Source organism: Lissotriton helveticus, chromosome 1_1 (genome assembly GCF_964261635.1).
Source record: "Lissotriton helveticus chromosome 1_1, aLisHel1.1, whole genome shotgun sequence".
In the NCBI taxonomy this organism is placed as follows: Eukaryota; Metazoa; Chordata; class Amphibia; order Caudata; family Salamandridae; genus Lissotriton; species Lissotriton helveticus.
This window is the reverse complement of record NC_136057.1, coordinates 2,125,841,311-2,125,859,724: the sequence shown is the minus strand read 5'-3', so window position 1 is coordinate 2,125,859,724 and position 18,414 is coordinate 2,125,841,311. Positions and strand designations below refer to the sequence as shown.

Here is an 18,414-nt window from a genome sequence, read left to right as displayed (position 1 = left end):
GTTTGGAGCTTCTGGCTGGGTCATTTGTGGATCATTGTTGGACCCAGGACAAGATTTATTAGTGTGTCCTACTAAAGATGGACAACGTTTCAGCCACCAGGTATATAAATCTCCTGGAGGGCACTCGATCCAAGGTACTCTGGGATCAAGCAGCCACATTTTGGCAATTCTGACTGGATCCATCAGAACTTGGTCACAGCAGAATATCGTCTTGGTTAGAAGCGAGTAGAAGACTGTCAGTCCCATCACTTCTGGGACACCAGCCTTTGCAAGCGTGATCCAGAAGTCTTTGCCAGCCTACAGACCAAGTGGGGGGAATTTTCGGTGGACCTCTTCGCCTCCAGATTGGATCGCCAGCCGCCCAGATTTTTCAGTTGGAGGCTGGACCCCCTGCCGGCAGCCACGGATGCATTCCTACAGGTCTGGAAACATGAGACAGGGTATGCATAATCCCTGTTCGCAATGATTAAACGGGCGTCAGATCAGACATCAGTGGGCATGCGTAATGTGGGTCACACAGATCTGGAGAGCGCAAGTTTGATTCCTGTTCTTCTGGAACTTTCTTGGGATTTTCCAATCCCTCTTCCCATATTTCTGACTCTCCTTCGTTATCCGGATCACATTCTGCACCAGATGGTGCTCGAGGGCTCCTCCCGCCTGATGGCATGGCTGATTACAGGGTTAGATGGTTGCTCCCAGGACTTTCGACACAGGCTGAGGGCCTCTTGTCAAAGGCCTGGTCTGCTGGCACCATCAAACAATACTGATCTGCTTGGACAAGATGGCGTTGTTGTTGTGTGCGACTGGTTGTGGTCCTGCTGGCTCAGACTTAGTTTAGGTTCTGAATTTTCTACCTAGTCTGAGTATTAGGACATCCCCTTCTGTGCTAATCAACTCTTCCGTTCCACCATCTCGGGGGGGCACATGTTTGTGGAAGGGCCCCTTGTGGGGAAACACCTGACTATGTGTCGCCTGCTAAGGGGCATCATGCCATTATTGTCCCCGACACCACGGTACTCCGGTACAACATTGATAAGGTGCTTCATCTTTTCCTGTCATGGCAACCAATAGGTTCCTGTCGAGGAAGGAGCTCCTGGCGAAGCTAGTGATGTTTCTCTGCATGGTATTGTGCAGACCGGTATGAGATTTCCGGGCTTTGGATATTACTGGAAAAACTTTCTCTCCCTCAGGAGTGTCTTTTACGCTCAGCAGGCGTACAAAAAGCAATACTAGGGTCATAAAATGCCCAGCTTTTCAGGACTTCCTTAAGTTGTGTGTAGTTGCCTTATGGGCCTATGAGATGTCTGCAATTTTAGTTGCCCTCAGTAAGCCTCATAAGGCGTCCTCCCCAACTATAGCCTACTGGGTGCGGTAGGTCATGCAGGAGGCTGGGGTGGATCTTAAAACCATAGGTGCACATTCCACTCTAGGAGTGATGACCTCTAAAGCGTTCAGTTTAACTGCCTGCTTGGACCCTATTATGAAGCAGCCGACTGGTTCTCGGATTCTACCTTTAAGAGGTTTTATTTTAAGCCAGTGTTATCCATGGCTTATTTTGTGGTTAGTAAGCTTTAAACAAGCATATTCCCAGCCTCTGGTCCAGAAATAGAATGAAAAATATCCTAGCTATTGTAAAGGAAAGTTTCAATTCTATCAAGGACCCTGAGGGGAGGATTATACAACCCGCAGATTACTCGTTCGGGAGACCCTCCCCAAAACGAGTAAGTAGGTAAGTTATGCTTTTATTTGCATTATGAATTGCTACTGATTCAGTAAGTGTTTATGGTATATTCCGCTTTGGATAGCATTCTCTGTGGGGTTCTATTGGTAATTCCATTTCTTTTTCCAGGAACGGAGACTGGGGAATAGGACTCATAATAAAGAGGTCATGGCATGACTCACGCGATGAAAGAGGCACTAAGGAAAGCGACAAAGGGCTGTGATGTGAATGATTCCTCAGGATTGGCTAGTTGTGAACTGTTGGACTGCATTGCCCGTTGTTTGCTTTTACCATTTCCCAGTGTTTTGTGGGAAATGTGGTCTGTTGGAGATACAATTAAATGGCTGCTAAAGTAAAAGTGAAGCAAGTGTAAAGAATAATCCTCATCTCCGAGTCTTTAAAAGAATTGACACTTTCCTTTGCGATAGCCAGGAAATGTTTCATTCTACGCGCAAAAGATGTTGCCAGTTCAGTACAGATTTGAAAAGACTCACAGACGGGCCTAAGTGATTTCTGAGAGAATGTATGTATGAGAAACAAAATCTTTGCATGGTAATAGGCAGTGAGGCGCATGCAAGATACAATTGCCACATGCATGATACAATTGGGGCTTATATTAAAGAATAGCAGGTGCATACAGTTTGTTCTATATTTTAAGCTGAAGAGTCACATTGTGACAATAAGGCCAATAAGCTGGACTTCCTACTTCAGACATCTCTCAAGAGACTTATTAAAGAGACATGAAGACTGCAGATGTGTTGTTTTAAATGAATGGGGGCAATATCTTCTACAGAGATAACTGAGATTTTACTTACTGACACTGCCAGTGTGACAACATACAAGGAGTAAGGCCTAGCAAAAGAAACATTTGATAGGCAGGAGCTAAATTTTCCCTCGCTACTTCTTCAGTATTTTGCAGTTTGCTTTGACTCTTACCAGGGGTGGAGAGCCAACAATACGACAATAGAATAGATAGCTGTATGGGTCATTGAGCCAGATGACGCACTGTTAAAAGGTGAGCCAAGCAGGGCTTACTGTTAAAGCAAAATGGGTGCCATGGTCCTGCATGGAATAAAATACATGTTATAAACTGTAAGTAGCTAAAAGATCAAGCATCTCTTGTGAATCTGTACACATACAATTTCCATACTTTAAATAATTGTCAAGCATACATGAATGAGTTTCAGACATGAAGTGACTTGGGGCCTCTTCACAAAGGTAAATTTACACTTGAGTAAATCTACACTTAGGAATGTATTATTTTTTTTTAAATTATTTTAATATACTTAAGTCTTCAGTTGCCTTGCTTACTTACTGTTGACCTCAAGCTCTCCATCCTCCTAAGTGACCTGCCCTTGAGGAGTACTAGGATTCTCAGCTTGGGAAGAGGGTTCCTACGTTTGAGTTGAAAAGTACCCTCGCACATGTCATAACCCCAATGGCCGTCATTATTGGACCAAGCCGATAGCCTAACATACTCCTGGAACTTCCTAATTGCCCTTGGGAGATACTCTCTGTCCTCTCCTCCCAGCCATGTGGACAAGGGGGACCACACTTAGATACGTTTTTTGGGTGGGAACGACTAAAATCCATCTTACACACATATATATCACAGATTTTAACCATCCGGCTTTGAAAGGACACACAAAGAATATCCACTGCCTCCAAATTGTTGTTCTTCCTAGGAGAATGAAATAAATCAACAATATGTTGCAATAGCCCTGGGGGCTACCCAGTTCCGGTGACCACCCAAAGATAACTAGTTCAGGGCTAACCTCCATGTGGGTCTGAAAGCTGGCACTCAAAACCTTACAAACCTCTTTCCAGAATTCCTGAATACGGTGGCAGAGCTCGAACATATGGAACTCATTAGCGTCCCGTAGTCCATATTTCTTGCAGCACGATTCTTCTGACTCCCTCAGTTTTGATAGTCTTTTTGGTGACCAAAACACACTAAGGAGGGAAAATAGATGGTTTCTTCCGAGATACTCAGGTTTAACCATGCTGTGGAAAAAACAAAAAGATACTTGCCATTAGTGGTTTAACCATGAGTAAAATGTGTATTGTGTTAAACGTTATGTATAAAATTGATTTATTTTTGTACATGTCTTTTATTGTTAAAAAGGTTATTCAAATATTTTATAATACAATATTTAGTATTACTATATATTTTGTAGAATTAATTTTATATTCTGTATATTTTTACAAACACATTCATTTATTTTAACATTATCTCCTTTGGGTTTCTCACTTAAATCCCTGCTTTCATTCATTTCTATGGATGAGTTACAGTGTGGTGATGCACTTATGCCAAATATGAGCTGTAGTATTTTTATGACATTTTTGGGCCCATTTGGCTAAAGTAACTCTCAAAGTGCAGTTTGAAAACAGCAACATACCTACTGTTTTGAGGGTGGGTTTATGTTTCTCCCTAAACCCTTCCCATTTAGTCGCAAGTATTCCCTATTTTCCAGCCACTTCCCCCTGTCCATTCCACAGTTACTATTAAAATGTTGCTATGTGCAGAGATCTTCACAGGTCTGCACATATAAGATAGCAGAGATGAGAACCTCTGTGTGTAGGTTTCTGAATAGCATTTTGTAATACATGAGTAGTACTGCTATAGGTACTACAACATGCGTCTGTGAATAGGCCTGTTGAGTAGTCAAACAGTGTGTTCAGGCCAGTGGAGGGTTAATATAGGATAACAAAAATCCTGAAATGTTGACAATAATAATTGGTTCTCCATCCGATTTTCCTGTAACAAGTGTGTGGTGAAATTTATAGTTTGTCTCATTTGTTTTCCAAAGCATCCTTAAAGTAAGCCCCTGCTTTGATACTCTATCCCCTAAGATTTGGACGTGTTTGCTCGCTCATTATAATGTGGGGCTGATATGAAAAACGTTTTCTCACGCTGCTTTTGGTTACCCACTTTGACCCCTGTGCAGAATCCTATGGACTACTTACATCCAGTGTGTTCAGTGAGTCACCTTTGGTGTGAATTGAGGTAGGGAGTAATATCTTGAACTTTGTACCATGCATACCCAGTGAACTTTTAATTCCAAATTCAACAACTGTGTATTAACGAAACGCATAAGTGTTATGTTTTTTTTCTTCAAATGCCTTTTATAAAATTTTTCATGTAAAATAGTTATCTTAATGCATAAGTCTGGTGATGTCATTTTATAGGGTGAAGGGATATGATTTCATGTTAATGTGGGGTCTAAGGCTAAGCTGCCACTTTGTGATGATTTATTTAGCACAAACATGTCTACACAAAAGATAAATCGTCATATTTGTCCTTATTGGCGATGCATACTGGGTAAAGTATTTGATCGTATTGTATAATGTGTTTTTGCTAACCAATGTTTAGTGGCGTTGTCGAACTTTTCCCCATATTTTTATCTTTGATACAATGCCGTTTTGAGTCTTTTAAATCTTGACAGTAAAGCACTTTAATTCCCACTGTATATTACAGACTGTTACTCTCTTCAAAAGAAATATTTGCTTTGAAAATTAAAACTTGTCTGTCTACTTTTACAATGCATTGCCACTGGAATCTGATTAGATAGTCTATGGTGCGGTGGTTATTTATTAAAAGTAGATAATATTTTTGTTTGAAAAATTCATCACTGTTTTGGATTTATTTTCCAGCGTAATATGTTCATTCTCTTTTCATCATTACAGTCACCTGCAAGCCAGTAATCCCGGTGTGAGACATTTAAAATGACGAAAACCTAAAACAATTATTACGTTTTTCTAAAGCGTGTCACATGAATGTTATTCAAATTATGCAGCTCTCACCATGTTATTCAATTTGTTAATCGTAAAAGGAAGAAAATAGTTGTCCTTGATTACTCTTTCGCCCTCAATTTTTACTGGCCCCAAAGCTGGTCCATTAACCAACCAGAAACGTATAAAGCTTCTATGCATATGTCCCATATCTCGTGGCTAAGCCAACTCAGTTGCCTCATTGGTCGCTTGTCCATATGAGTGTGGCCATGTTTTAGTGAGATTGCAAATACTTTCTTGATAGGCACTGTTCGTATTGGATATTTTCAAAACCGGGACAGTGGGGGAGATGAACCATTTTCTCACCACCACCTTTTCTCACCACCTTGTGAAGTGTGATGGGGCTGTAGTGATGAAGAGAATTGGGATGGTGAATGTTAGCAAATAGTCACACAAGCAGTTAAATACAAGTAATTAATTTTTTTTAACATTCTGGTACATTGTTCAAATTTTTCAAGATGAGCGCATGCCAAAAATATTTGTGTAGAAAACTGGATTTGAGTTTTCTTTTGGATGATAGGTATGACTGCGAAGCTTAGGACATGTGTGCATTGCAATTCGACGTTTTCAAGCGCAGTTAGCCTCTCGAACCATTTGCGCGCATATGCACGAAGAAAGAGTGCTGGACTCTTAACTGGTTCTGGTAAGTTTATTAGAGATCAAAACACATCGATGCAGCATGTTTTGCTCTTTTTTTTAAAGTGAACAATGACCTTATGCTATACATTTGGCATTTTAAAAGGCTTTGTTATTTTTGTAAACATGTGCATCACACTTTTTTTTTGCTCATCTATCATTTTTAGAACCTTTTTTGTTCTGTTCTTTTATTCGCTTCTTCATTATTTTTTAAAATACTTTACTTTCACGACTGAGATTTTTTTATTATTATTTGTGCTCATCTGGAGATTGTTTTGGACAATGTCAATAAAGCAAATACTTTGCAGTGAACAAATGTAAACAAGCAGGAATGTGTATTATCTTCATAATGGATATCAACGTCCAATAGTTGGCCTTAATTAGATATTTATGATTGTGCAGGGTTATTTCAAAATAAAGCAGCCCATAGGTTTATAAGACGATATTCCCTAAAGGTTTTAAAAGTGTCCATTTTGTTTCCACACGTTGTACATTCTCATTATTTTTTAATTACTTGTAGATAAGCAATGTAGCTGAAGTAAGACACTTCAATTGTGTGCCTTAGTATTCCTCTTGTATACAGTGGGGAGCCCTCTTGTAAAGTGTTAGCTCTGATTAACGAAGAATACATTTATTTTTCCAAGCACCAGTTAATTTTTTTAATTTATTTATTTTTTAAATGAAACACCATCGAAGCTGGAGCGATTAAGTAGTGTTTTCTCTGATGTCAAATGAACCCTATATGGTGTGAATGTGCCATGTAAATACCAACAGCCACTATTGTGACAATGCAACTTCTATATCAACAAGCACATTAGCAGATATAGCCCTCATTAAAGTACTGTGTTAGTACCTTTGTAATATAACTGGTTTTAACATCCTGGGCCATTGACTGCATGGAAATGCCATAGTTAAACAGTCTTTTGTTTTAATGAGTCCCTTAAACTAAGCAAAAACTGTAATTCCTCAACAATTTGTATTCCTTAGTTGTAAAGTCGATTGCCCTTTGCAAGAAAGATGGATGTTAAACCAGTGCTTCTGTACTCCCTGAGGGTACTGCCACTCAGTGTGCAGTGAAATACTAACTTCTTCACACTGCTACAATCACATCACTATCACTTGTTGAAATACTCCTGGAGACCTGAATTTGCCGACCAAATATTTGTGATAGATACTCAAAGTTGCTATGTATTTGTGATTGCTGCAGTAATTGGCCTAACATCATGTGCCTCTCTGGTGGCACAAGATGTATGTTGTTTTTTATGAACTCATATTGCCAGTCTTTGGAGCCTGGAAATTATTTTTTTTTAAAAAGGCAAGGCTTCATTATTGAAATGGATTGGTAGCTCTAGGAACTTTGGGGTTCATTTAGTAAGCTGAGCAAAAGGCCTCCTTGAAAGTGAAACGTATGCCTTCAATGGAACCAGTTCTATGAGAATTCCAGATGGGATTTTGATTTCGCATGCTTTAATTTCCAAACTGTAAAGGAAAGGGGTTCTGTCCAGACCACCCTTTCCCAAGATGTCCTTGGAGACAGTCACTTCACTACCTTGATAAGGAGCCAGCCGTGGCCACATCTTTTCAACCCTCAGTGGACTCCTCAAAAGACAATCTCCACATCAGACTGAAATGAAGGGCAATTTGACTGCCTAGCAAAGCCTGTCTGTCTCTGCAGTGGGGCAAACTGATCCAGTGCAATATTTCCTATCCCTAAATAAGTGAGTGTCGCAACCAAAGCCCTCGGGAGAAGCAAAGGACATGAAGCTGTGGGCCATTGGCAGAAGACTTTATGGTGAATTAATGCAACCATGGCAGTGCATTCCATAGGTAGAAAGGCAAAGTCAGTAAAATAAAATCCTGAGGTGTACCTTCTTTTGGTTGTAATTAATGTGGTCTTCCAAGAATGGAGCATTCAGCCATTGAAGTGTCACAAGTACTCTTCCGTAGCATTGACTATGAGGAAGTCACTGACAAATATACTTTCATTCACCCCACTGATGCAGAGTATTTTGATAGATTCACCACCACATACCTCATTATTCTCATTGCCACAGACTAAACGGGGTGTCCATGGAACCTAGATCTTCCAGACCTGAGTTGTGTCCTTTTCTATCCTCTACCTTTTGAGGGACAACCTTCTCTTGAAACAAGTCAGAGTGGTCCTACTCTACACATTCACAGTCATCAAATCTGAAACTTGTCCTGGACCTTACTACCTTCCACAGTACATTCAGGAAGTTCTTTTGACAGTTGAAATTCTATAAATAAAAGCTGCTTACTGTTGCAGATGGACAGTATTTTCTAAATTGTATCGCAGCAGGGACTTGGAAACTCTACATTTGGAAATTGTAAGTATACTACAATGTGCACATTTGTGCGCCAACATTTCTTTCAATTTGAAAATATTGAAAGAAAAGTTGTCATTTCAAATGGTTTTTATTCCCCTTGCAAAAGTTTCCAGTTCAGAAAGCTGGTCTTGATGAGGGATGAGGGTTCTTAATAAATCACAGATTAAGATCCTTCCTAAGACTTAAGGTTTACCTCCTTGAAATCCCTACCTTGATTTTAAATTCCTAATGAATTATCCATGTGGCTCATTGCTCTCTTCTAATACTTCTAACCGTGCCTGTTCCTTAAAACCGTATTTCTGTCTGCAGTTATTTCAGCTAGAAGCGTGGGCAACCTGCAAGTCTTCTCCTCCTTTCCTAAGTTGACAATTTTCTTGACAAGCAAGGTTACTTTGATTGCCATGTCTTCTGTTTTACCTAAAGCATTACACAGTTTCATTTATCACAGGTGTTCTATTTGCCAGTTTTCAACCCTCTACCAAACTTTTTAAACATAGGGAAGAGGCTTTATAGGATAAACATCAGAAAACCCATATCCATACCCTGCATAGAAATATTCACTCAGGACTTGAGAATCTTCTAAGTGATAAGGCATTTAAGATAAGTAAGGCTGAATTAAAGCAGACAATATTGAGATGGCTTCGTTTGAGTGGAAAGCGTGTTAAAAGTTTTCAGAGGAGAGGCTTTTATTTAGGGAGATTTTGACCAGGTAGTAAATGGGCAACTTCAGCCGTGATGTCTTGATTCAAACGATATATAAGGCTTCACCACCAGGCCTCTTTGTACTCTGTTAAACCTCTACTGTTTGGTATTAGAAATTATAGAAAGATCTCAAATCAGCAGGGTTGCACTTCAAAGCTTTATTTAATTCTAATTACCATTTGCATCTCAGCCCTTCCTTCAGTCATGCAGAAACGGCTTTTCGAGTGGTTCACTTAAGGCATCTGCAGGAAGGAGTATCAATTAGAAGATTAAATTGTTTATCTCTGCTAACATTCCTAATGGATGCACAACGTCCTGCATGTTCCTTATCGTCCTCCCACTGACCCGCTCTGAGAGTGGTAAAATTAGTTAGAAGTATCATTGCAACAAAAAAAAGTTGTGGATACAGTCAGACTTAAAAGTGATTCACATAAGAAATCAGCAGGAAACCACACATCCATCAGTAAGAAAGTTATCAAAAGTAATCCGTTCTCGCCCACCACTGCTCTCAATCTTTGTGTATCCAAGTATGACACCAGAAATTATAAAAGCTTGACAAAAGGTCATTGTAAGTACTCATCCTCCACTGTCTTTTTCAGATGACCTCCTCTGCAATCTATATTTTCTATTAATTAGTTGAATGAATTTAGCATACATAATATACATTCATGAATTTATGCTTTCAATTTTACGGCCACTACTCACCTTTTAATCTAATTAGAACGTTTTTACAGTAGGTTAATTCCTAACAAAATTACTTTCTTAAGTTTAAATCTTCTTCAAAGTGACATCACTTTAAATAAGTTTATTTCTGTGCCCTTTGCCCCAGAATGAGGTAAAACGAGACTGCCGGTGGCCCAGTAAACTTGTCCAAACATGAGAAGGTCCTTTCAAAAACATTTTCAGAGACATGTGGTTTCTCTCTTCAGTATTCCGAATTGCTTTTTTGACTAATCTTAGGTGGAAGGGCTCCCTGTTATTGGCTGGCATATGAAACATTGACATTTAACACGTTCTATAAAAAACCAATTTAAACAGGCCTCAAAACCGTGTTTGCTTCCTGGGTGAGCCCTTTTGAGAAAGGAAAAGGTTCTTCACCTCTAAGGTGTATTTTCATTTAGCTAGCATTTTCCGTTTTTGTCTACTTGTCTATTCCATGATATGCTCCTTGGTTAGTTTGTGTGTGTGAGATACATGGGTTTATTTAGGTCCCAAAAAGTTAATTTGTCAGTAGCTTGCTGTCTTAATGCAGTATAGTGTTGGATACGTCTTTAAAAACCTTTGCAGGACCTAAGCATCTGGCGGGCATGTTGAAGGGACTTTAATCGTGGCCTGTGATTGAAATCCATAGAGAGCATCACAGGGTAAGAAGTAAAATTAAAGGAGGAATCCTTGAATTTATCTGAGGCACTAGCATGTAATCTGGGTCGACTTCTACTACTTTGTGCTTTCCTGAAATGGAAGAGTGACTAAAACCCAAACATTGATCTCCACAACTTTGCTGAGGCATTGTATACAAGTTTCCATTGTCAGTGAAAGGTGTCATTAATTTTTTTGTTCTCTAGTTCATGATCTATTTTATATATATATATATATATATATATATATATATATATATATATATATATATATATATATATATATATATATATATATATATATTTTTTTTAAATCCATCTGAGTGCTCTCAAATATGATGTTACCAAATATCACCCCATCAAGTGGGACAACTTGATCAGTCACAACAACCCCACTCAGTGTGCTTGTTTAAGGACTTTCTCCAAAAAGTGTTTGGCTAATGAACATTTACCTTGAAGGGTGCTATCTGGTATACATATCAATCGGAGCAAATCTTACCTATTCCCTCTAACGCCCGCGACTGCTAAATTCCCCATGGACTACCCTATCACTTGGTGTGACGACGAACTTAAATACTTGGGGATTCGCATTTCCAGAGACAGGGACTAACTTATGCGACTCAATTATGGCACCGCTGTGTGCCGCCTCACTGACAAAATCACCAGATGGATTACACTCCCTCTCTCTATGGCGGGCAGGATCTCCCTGATCAAAATGGTGGTACTGCCACAACTATTGTATTTATTTTTAAATATCCCCTTCTTTCCTGGACGATATTTCTTCCAGCAACTCAAATCCAAGCTCACTCGCTTGGTTTGGGGAGGTAAACATCCACGGTTGAAATGGGAGGTTATGACCAGGCCTTATGCACAGGGAGGGTCTCTTGGCGCACAGCAATCACCACTCGACACCTTCTTATATATTCGGCTTCGTCAGGGGCTCAGGGCACTTACGCCCGATTTGGGTTTAATACATCACCGTTCTTTAGCCCACTCTGCCACCCCAGTTCAGACATGGCTATATGCAAATCAGTCTGACCCTGTGCCTCATGGGAACAGTCCAGCCCGAACTGCCAAGCCATGCCTTCCCTGGACCGGAAACAAGCTTCCGAGGACCGGTTTCTGGCATTCCAGCCGTCTTCAGCCCGGCTTGCTTGAATCCAGTGGCAAAGTGAGCAAGGGACTCACGTCTGAGCATACCCTGCCACACTTATGGCGGTCAAAAGCGGTACAAAAGGGGGTCCTCGGAAGCTTGTTTCCGGTCCAGGGAAGGCATGGCTTGGCAGTTCGGGCTGGACTGTTTCCATGAGGCACAGGGTCAGACTGATTTGCATATAGCCATGTCTGAACTGGGGTGGCAGAGTGGGCTAAAGAACGGTGATGGATCAAACCCAGATCTTTTGACTGGGTGTGAGTGTTTGATTGGTTCGGATGCTCCGTCCATCACCACCCCCTTTTGTACCGCTTTTGGCCGCCATCCTCTGCTGGGTGTTCTGGCATGCCATGTCGTGCCAATTCCAGTTCTGGGTAATTGGAGGTGATGTTGCTGCTTCAAGAACTGAAAATCCACGCATCGCCCCTGTGGAGCTGTTTTTCCTGCCGCAAGATTGCTGTATGATTGAAAAACCAACACATCGCCACGGTTCAGCTGAAAAGATCAACACAGCGCCTGTTCACGGTTGAAAGAACTGCCGCAGCCCAAAACCCAAGCTCTGTGTCTCCGACGTCCGAGACCCCCGCTCCAACTCGGACGCAGGCCCCGCTGTGCGGCTGAAGGAATCGACGCATCACCTGCTCGCAGCTTGAAGAATTGACGCAGCGCCTATTTCGCCATGTGCCAAGTCTACATCGATGCTGGACTTCAGTACGGAACCGAGGCCCCGAATCCAGAGAAATGACGCATCATTTCCCCACGCAGTAAGGAAGCGATGCATCACCTCCCCTGTGTAGCAGTAAGGAACCGATTCTTCACCACCCCTTGGAGCGAGGAACCGACACATCACCTTCCCTGCGTGTAAGTAACCTATGCATCGCTTGCTTTCCAGCGCCTCACCTCCACTACGCCTGTTTTTGTCTTGTGATTTTGACACATCCCAGGTACTTTGTGCTAAAAGTTACGCATCCATAGTTCTATATGGGCAGAACTGTTTTAAACATTTTTAAAGTGATATCTTGCTTATGTAAGTTGGATTCTTGTTGTTTTGATCTTGTTTGGTTTAGATAAAGATTGGTTATTGTTCCAAACTGGTGTGGTGTCCATTTGTAGTGTTTTCACTGTGTTGCTGTATGTTTATGTGCAAATATTTTACACATTGCCTCTAAAATAAGCCGGACTGCTCGTGCCAAGCTACCAAGGGGGTTGAGCAGGGGTTATCTTAGCTGTGTAATCTCCTTACCCTGACTAGAATGAGGGGTCCCTACTTGGACAGAGTGCAAGCCACCGCCAACTAGAGACTCACATTTTTAACAATACCTCAAAAAATGTGCATCCTACAGGTCCATAGCCCTAGTAAGTAGGGTTGCAAAAATATGTACCAAACTCCAGACGAAGCTACATTCATTTGCAACCAACAGGACCCCCCCAGCGACTTTCTTAGAGTGGGCAGCCAGTGAATGCAGGATAAAGACTCCATATTGGTACTAAGCCCCACCTACATATATCTCCCCCTTAAAAAGTACTCTATAGCCAAGCTCCCTCCACCTGTCAAACCCATTGTGTATTATATATAAAGAACCCCCAGTCGCACAGCCTATATGGGAAAAAGGTGAAGCCCTCCCTTCACAAATGTTGTGACATAAACATCCTCTTCATGGTACAGGGCATGTGCCCATGCCCTGATCATAGGCGAACCTAGATAATGCATGTGCACAATGACAAAGGCCTGTCTCACAGAGAGCGGTCTTATTGGACTTGGAGGAGTGCCAAAACCACTCCCCTGTCTTCATATAATGTTAAGTAGCACATGCACGGTGGTGCCAGCATACCATGTAAGGATCAGTTGGAGTGAACAGGTCTTTTTAGGTCTCGCCTATGCAGCGCGCATGCGCTGCATAGGAAGGAGACTTTAGCCATCGATTCGCCTTTTTCGCCCAAAAACGTGCACGCGTTCCATTGCCTTCAGTGGCAACGCGTGGACGTTTGGCAATTCCCTTGCGGGAGCGAGCAGCTGGCGCCATATGTTATCAATTAACGCACCTTGCTGCACGCTCCCCTCAAGGGAATCGTGCAGGCCCCCTCCTGCTGCGCGAGGCTCGCGCTCGTGCTTGGTTTTCTTTGAATGGGTCTAATAGCTGTAATCAACACCTCAGACAAAAGCGTGCATGTAATTGTTGCTGTGCCTAGTGAGGGGGTCTGGTGTCTTTCCCATCTCCCCTCCCATGTGCTCGTTCGAGTTCCCCTCCCTCCTTAGTCTGTGTTTGCTTATCCACCCATGGTCCGTGCCGTTCTGATTCCCCGTGCCCGTGTTTCCTTATCCTCCGACCTCACCCTCCCTACGTTTACTCATGCTGGCTTCCTGCTATTCCTCTTGTGTTTGCTGAGGCCCCATCTCCCTTCCCTGTGTTCGATGCCTTTTAAGGGATGTGGTTATCAGCCTTGCTTCCTGCTGCTGGCTGTCTCTGACACTCGCCATTACAGAGGTCATCATCAGCATCTCAGGCCGTAAGTAATGGTTGATTTTACCACTCTTCACGCTTCTCTTCACGCTTCTCAGGGGAGAACTTGACACACAACGAAACGTACATAAAGGCAGTTCTTGGTTCATCTCGACTCGCTCTGGCATTTAAGGCAAGTTGGTTTCAGCTTCAGAACAATTGCTTGTTCTTGAAGTGTATAACTCCCCTGTCCTCTCTCCTCTGGCAAAGCGAAACATCTGTTTCTAAAGGCGGTTCAGTTGAAGGGGCAGTGTGTAATAAGCCTGCTCCAGATAGGAGAATCCCCCAGTGCTGAGAAGGCTGAGGCCACAAGGTAACAAGCCAAAACGTGTACAGCATGTGACTTGAACAAGTCTCATGACGCTGGAGGAGGAGTACTACTTCCCTGTCCGTAACCCACCTCCCCCGACACTTGCTTGGGAGAGAGTTCTGCTGGAAGTCATCAAAAACATCCAGAGGGTAAAAGGATGCAATCTTAGGAGAATACGTTGCACCACTGAATTTACCATCAGGCACCTGCAGCGTTTTCCACATAAACATTGATCTTGACACACCAATCACGCAATCCCCAATTTGCTGCATATGACAAATATTTGAACAAAAAATGCTTCTTGTTCAAATGGATTTAAAGTTCTTAACATCACTGCAGATAAAGCTTACACTCACACAAGGCAGGATAAAAAAAGTTGCCATTTAAACTGTTGATTGCCGTAATCATGCCTTTAAGGGACGACATCGTTGCCCAAATATCCTAATAATCATTACCTCTTCATCTGTCTTCCTGTTCCCAGTCAATAACAAGCATTGGCATAGCCAATAGGTCTCGCCTTTGGGACCTTATAAGTGTTTAGCCATACAACAGTTATTGTGCTGGATAACTAAACTCTTATAAGGTCCCAAATGCGAGACCTATTGGCTATGCCAATGCTTGTTTAACCTGTCACTGGAGTGAGGCTTACAGGCTCACACAGCTTTTTAAAAGTTCCTCTGCTACGTTATTAACTCATCCTTGGACATCATCAGTTACATGTGAAGTGCTGCACAGCGCAGGAGTGGTGAGTCTACGCGTGATGTATGTGTGCTTGGGAAAGGTACAGTGCAGAGATAGAACAGTGCAGTGCATGTATTGGGTTTATGTATACCTGCAAGGAGTATATTACATGCAAGATATAATGCTGTGCAGTGCGTGCACAATGAATGCATGTACATGGCTTATTGAGTGTATCTGTACCTGCGAGAAGTACAATACATGAAGAGTGAAGTGTTATGCAGTGCGCACATGGTGAATGTGTGTGCTAGCAATGTGTGTACTTGCAAGAGGCAAATGTCATAATACAGAAAGGCCATAGTACTTGGGCAGTGCACGCAGAGTGAACATATGTGCAGAATGTATGTGTGCCTGGGGTGACACAATGCATGGAGGTAACAGTACTGGATAGTGTGTGTGTGTGCTGCGTGCATACACTAAGTGCAAGTGCGCCTTTATTGGTACATTTCATGGAGGGCACTGGGTTCCATTTTGGGAACCCAAGGCCTACCTGGTGAAGACATGGAGATGTATAACGCAGCTTGGACAAGGGACGTACCGCAAAAGATCCGGCACCAATCAAAAACGTATACCAAACAAATCAATAAATTGTGGATTCACCTGTGTGCACACTACCTGAAAGTTCCCCCTGTTTAGGAGCACATCCCTATTTCAACTCTAGGGGAACAATACAAGCAGGCTAAATCAGGACTACACCACTCAAAGAGAATACAACATTGCATATAGTTACAATTGAATCATCCTCAAGTTGGTTGAAAAAAGTTTCTTCTATATTATTTTGTTCTTTTAAAAGCCACAGCCAACGCGTTTCGTCCTGTAGCGCAGGACTTTTTCAGGGCATTCACAAATCTTACTCGGCGAGAGAAGATGGATAATAACCATATAGAATTGCCTTCACATGAATTTGACAGTAATCTTATCTTTGGGTATGTACATCCAACCGAATTCAATTGATAACAATGCTGGTAACATCTATTTTAGACAGTTCAATGAAGATGAGGGATGCACACCAAATTCTTTCAATGTTTCATCCAACTTTCTCTGTTTTATTCATGTTAGCGTGCAGATTGGTAATGTGGCATCTATTTTAGAACCATGTGCTGATGAATTAGGCACAGCACATATTGGACCTCAAAATGATGGTCAAGCCCGACGTGATCTGAGTCAGCGCTGCTCCCGCCAGAGATTGGGAGGTAGTGGAATCCCCCAACCTCCGGCATACTTATGTATTTCTGCATCCCTGTAAGATGTGTGGGACACTGGAGAAAGGAGAAAGAGAAATCCCAATGTAGACTTCAATGGATGCTCTTTGATTCAGTGAGGGATCGCAAGGAGGGTCCCTGGACACATTTCAGGAAGGAGATGGGGCCGATAAGGGAATCATATAGAGTAGGACTGGGAGCCAAGGATTAACTTTTCGTTGCACATACAACTGTGGCTGGCATCTTGGTGTGAACCCTAGTCATTCCCAAGGCTTGTGTTGAGGGACTATCCATTTCAGGGTTTCCCCTGCAGTGGCAGACAGCCTTTCCAGAGGAAGTGGAAAAGTGTATACTTTTTTTTTTTTAAACAGATCCCCAACATAAAACTATAAAGAGCCAAACCCTAAATTGCATTTTGTGTCTGGAAATGGACTATAAGAGGAGGAAATTGAGGCCCCAAAAATGTGTCATCTCCTTAGCAGCCAGACTGGCTATGTGAGGAGCGGAAGCTCTGCAAGAATGTTGCCTGTGACCTGGACTGTGGTCCAATGCCTGCTTGTCTTCCTGCTGGGAGAGGGGACATCACCCAGGGAAACAAAGACAACCTGCTCTGGAGTCCCTGCACTTGCCTGCTTGCGAAGAACAGTGTGCCCTTTGAGGAGGGAGTGAGTTCCAGTTGGGAGCCCAGCCACTTGGACTCCCTGGTTGAGGACACGGCTGCTGCACCGACTGGGTCATTTCCTGTGTGCAAGTTTAAGTCAGCCTATGCCTAGAGCAGGTCACCCTGAAGATAGCCGTAAGCAGAGTGCCCTTTATTCCAGGAGGAGCCGCTGTTATATTTATTTCTAGATACTGAGGGCCGAAGCATGTGCGGAGCCTAATGGCGACCCTGTATTCAAGGAGGGGCCTCTGTGGTGTGAACTACCATGCTGAAAGGGCCGACGCCTTGGCAGATTGCAGTAGCCCTATATACGTGGAACAAGACTTCTGAGAGGTCGGGTGACCCGTAGGTTACAAGAAAGCCTTGAGCTTTGTACCTGAATTGCCCAGTGAACTGAGGAGGACAATGTCTTGCATCGACACATGACAGATCCCCCAACTGGGTATATCGAACTCCAACCAATCTCCCTCCAGTTGTGTAGCACAGACCTTACTGTGCAGGAGGAGCACCGGAGTACCTCTGATGTCTGCTGGAGCCAGCTGCATAAGCTCAGAGGTTAGCCTGCATGCTGGCTACTGTCACTCCTCCCACATATAGCCAACTCTCCAAATAGAACCGGGGTTTTGTGAGTGAACTCGTACGGGGCATCCGCTGAGATGCTGCAAGCTTCCAAGCTGCTGGAGCAGGTAAGACTTGTTACTGGCCTGCCAGGCCCCGGGGGACTAGCTGCTAAGGGTACTGCAGTGCCAAGACACTTTTGGCTATTTTTTGCTGCGGGACAAAGTGGTCCCTTGAGTTAAAGCCTAGTGGTGAGCATTCCCTTGATGCACTTGATGCAGCCGCCAGTGGATGTGAAATAACCCCTGCCACAGCTACCACTGGGAGTCATGTGCAGAAGGATATTTGGCCCAGTTGCTCAGGATACATTGTTGGTTGACCCCCTGGACACTAGGAGTAAAAGGCCTCACCGCCACGGTTGGGCCGAGTAACTCCTGCGTGCCCCGTGGCCCTCTGAAAGGGGTTACGACAACAAAATTCCCTCAGATCTTACTATTTCTTTAAGGTGTACATTCCCTCATCTCTCACTTATCTGCCCCCACCCCACCCCCGCCAAACTCCTGGGATATTCCCTGGTAAGTTGCTTTATCTCTACAGTTGATTGTTTGAATATGTTACAACTTATTATTTGACAAACTTAAATAACCACTTTGCTTAGTTGGGCTGGTCAGGTTGCATGTGTCCTTGTTTATACATCCTCAGTAGATGTTGAATCCCTGAAGTGGTTTTGTGTAG

General features: G+C 42.8%; 1 protein-coding gene across 8 annotated transcripts in view; it reads left to right on the top strand.

The window, feature by feature from the left end:
- The window catches only part of ZNF644 (zinc finger protein 644), a 679,952-nt gene that overhangs the window by 515,931 nt on the left and 145,607 nt on the right, over nt 1–18,414 (top strand). For 5 of the 8 annotated variants that reach the window (XM_078646145.1, XM_078646162.1, XM_078646170.1 and 2 more), the window contains one exon: nt 6,033–6,155. The exons of the other annotated variants lie outside the window; for them this stretch is intronic. In XM_078646145.1, coding sequence (XP_078502271.1) covers nt 6,033–6,155 — 123 coding nt within the window. The remainder of the gene's footprint in view (nt 1–6,032; nt 6,156–18,414) is intronic. 8 annotated transcript variants of the gene reach the window in all.